The sequence below is a fragment of the Lethenteron reissneri genome, chromosome 22 (assembly GCF_015708825.2).
Source record: "Lethenteron reissneri isolate LAM-NWPU_2019-01 chromosome 22, ASM1570882v1, whole genome shotgun sequence".
Lineage (NCBI taxonomy): Eukaryota > Metazoa > Chordata > Hyperoartia > Petromyzontiformes > Petromyzontidae > Lethenteron > Lethenteron reissneri.
This window is the reverse complement of record NC_083800.1, coordinates 14,268,816-14,270,697: the sequence shown is the minus strand read 5'-3', so window position 1 is coordinate 14,270,697 and position 1,882 is coordinate 14,268,816. Positions and strand designations below refer to the sequence as shown.

Below are 1,882 nucleotides of genomic sequence, written 5' to 3'. Positions count from 1 at the left end.
TTCAGCAGAGAGATTTTTGAACACACACTACACGTGTTTTTGTTGTTGACACCTTTCGTGTTTGGGCCTGCACTTGTTTCTGTTGGGATTGGTTTTCCTCATAATTTCTAGATTGGAATCAGTGTGCATTAGTTTCTAGGAGGATCAGGGAAGCATGTTTTGAGGTGGAGTTTCCATTCCAGTGTGGACATGGTACAATGTTTTATGAACAGCAACGATGATCGTGTTCACTCACTACCCAGGTGTGGATTGCCATGAATCTCGCAGGTAGAATGGTGGCTGATGAATTGTGGGGAAACTCTGCAATTCAGGAACCCCAAAATAGCTTCTACCATTTTGGTGAATTCTGTTGTGTATATGATGGCAGTGTATGGGGTGCATTCTGCTCATAGAGGGAGGTGTGGACATGCCAGTGCATGGGTTGAATGTCTACAAGCCTGGCTATCAAGTTAAACAGGGCGGAATTCTGGCCAGAATTCTTTGTAATATGAGCTTCCATGATTAAACAATGCCCATATATAAACACAACTAATCACAACATGAGCGTACAAGGTTGCCAAATTCGCTCTCAAACAAGACCGATTTTCTTCAAAAGGAATATCCCATCGAGTTCTGTAGCTCAAGTTTCTAACATAAATGTTTGAACTTGCACTATTCGGTCATGGCTGCCACCCTTGAGACAGGGTCCCTGCATTTTAAAATCTTTTTTATAGAATTACGAAATGAAGAAGAGGCCACATAGATGATAAGTGGATCAAAGAGGCTGTTTGACGCGCTCAGGCAAAGTGCTACATCTCGAAATATTATCAGACTATTCGGAGAAAATGCATTGATTTTAGTTTGTATGAAGCCTGTTATATGTGTTGAGTTGTAAGGAATGAAGCACACAATATATGTGATTAAGCTCACACTTGTTATTTTAACAGCATGAATCTTCTTTTTCCTGCTTAACAGTTCTGTCTGCCCTCTTTGCATGACCAGTACTCTCACGACATTTCCATAGCAAAACAACGCTATGACCAGGGATGTGAGGTAGATAGCAAAGAACACATAAAGCCTGTAAGCTATCACGAATGCGAAATCTTCTGCAGTTAATTTTTCATAGCACTGAACAATCAATAAACTGACATTGTTCGTAGTGACATTGTCGTAGCTAAGAAAATTATTTACGTGGGTCACAGGCAGAATATTAATCATACTGATGACCCAGCACAGCAGGCAGAGGAGCCACGCTACCCTTAGGTTGACGCAGGCGCGAGATCCGCAGTGGATGCACAATTGCCACATACCTGTCCACGCTTATCACCGCCAACAGTATGAGGTTGGCATAGATATTTATGAAGAATAACATGATATGAAAAACGCATGTATGTCGTGACAAAATCCATACTTTTTGTCTAAAGTGATAGTCAATTTTATCGGTAGAAAGAGCAGGAAGAGCAAGTCCCCCGCGGCCAGATTGAGCATGTAGATGGACATGGATGACTTCTTCTCACGGCTGAGCACCCACAGAGCGAGTGCATTCAGTGGGACGCCGAGAACCACCGTGATGGCGTAAAAGGACGGAATGATCCAAAACTGAAGGAGCTCGATCACGTCCATTCTTCCAGAAAGATCACACGGTGCTGTAAACAAGAAGAAAATGTCGTGTTTGTGCATTACAAAGTACCACAGAAAAGAAATAGCATCGGAGTCATTCCATACCAATTACACAGCAACGATGGTGATGATGAAGATGATGGTCGTGAAGGATTGTGACGTTGAAAATGGAAGATAATGCTGTATGATCTCTTGTCGTGTTTTGTCATGCCAATATTTGTTTAGCTGCACTTTTACGCATGCGGTGTCTATTCACAACATATACTAATCGGATTTGTTGATT

General features: G+C 42.0%; 1 protein-coding gene across 1 annotated transcript; it reads right to left on the bottom strand.

Annotated features, from left to right (window-relative positions):
- Nucleotides 1–651: 651 nt before the first annotated feature.
- LOC133345715 (lysophosphatidic acid receptor 5-like) lies at nt 652–1,602 on the bottom strand. The gene is given in 3 exon segments (XM_061556695.1): nt 652–1,239; nt 1,241–1,419; nt 1,422–1,602. Coding segments are annotated over 3 exon segments (948 nt in total).
- Between the last annotated feature and the right edge of the window lie 280 nt (nt 1,603–1,882).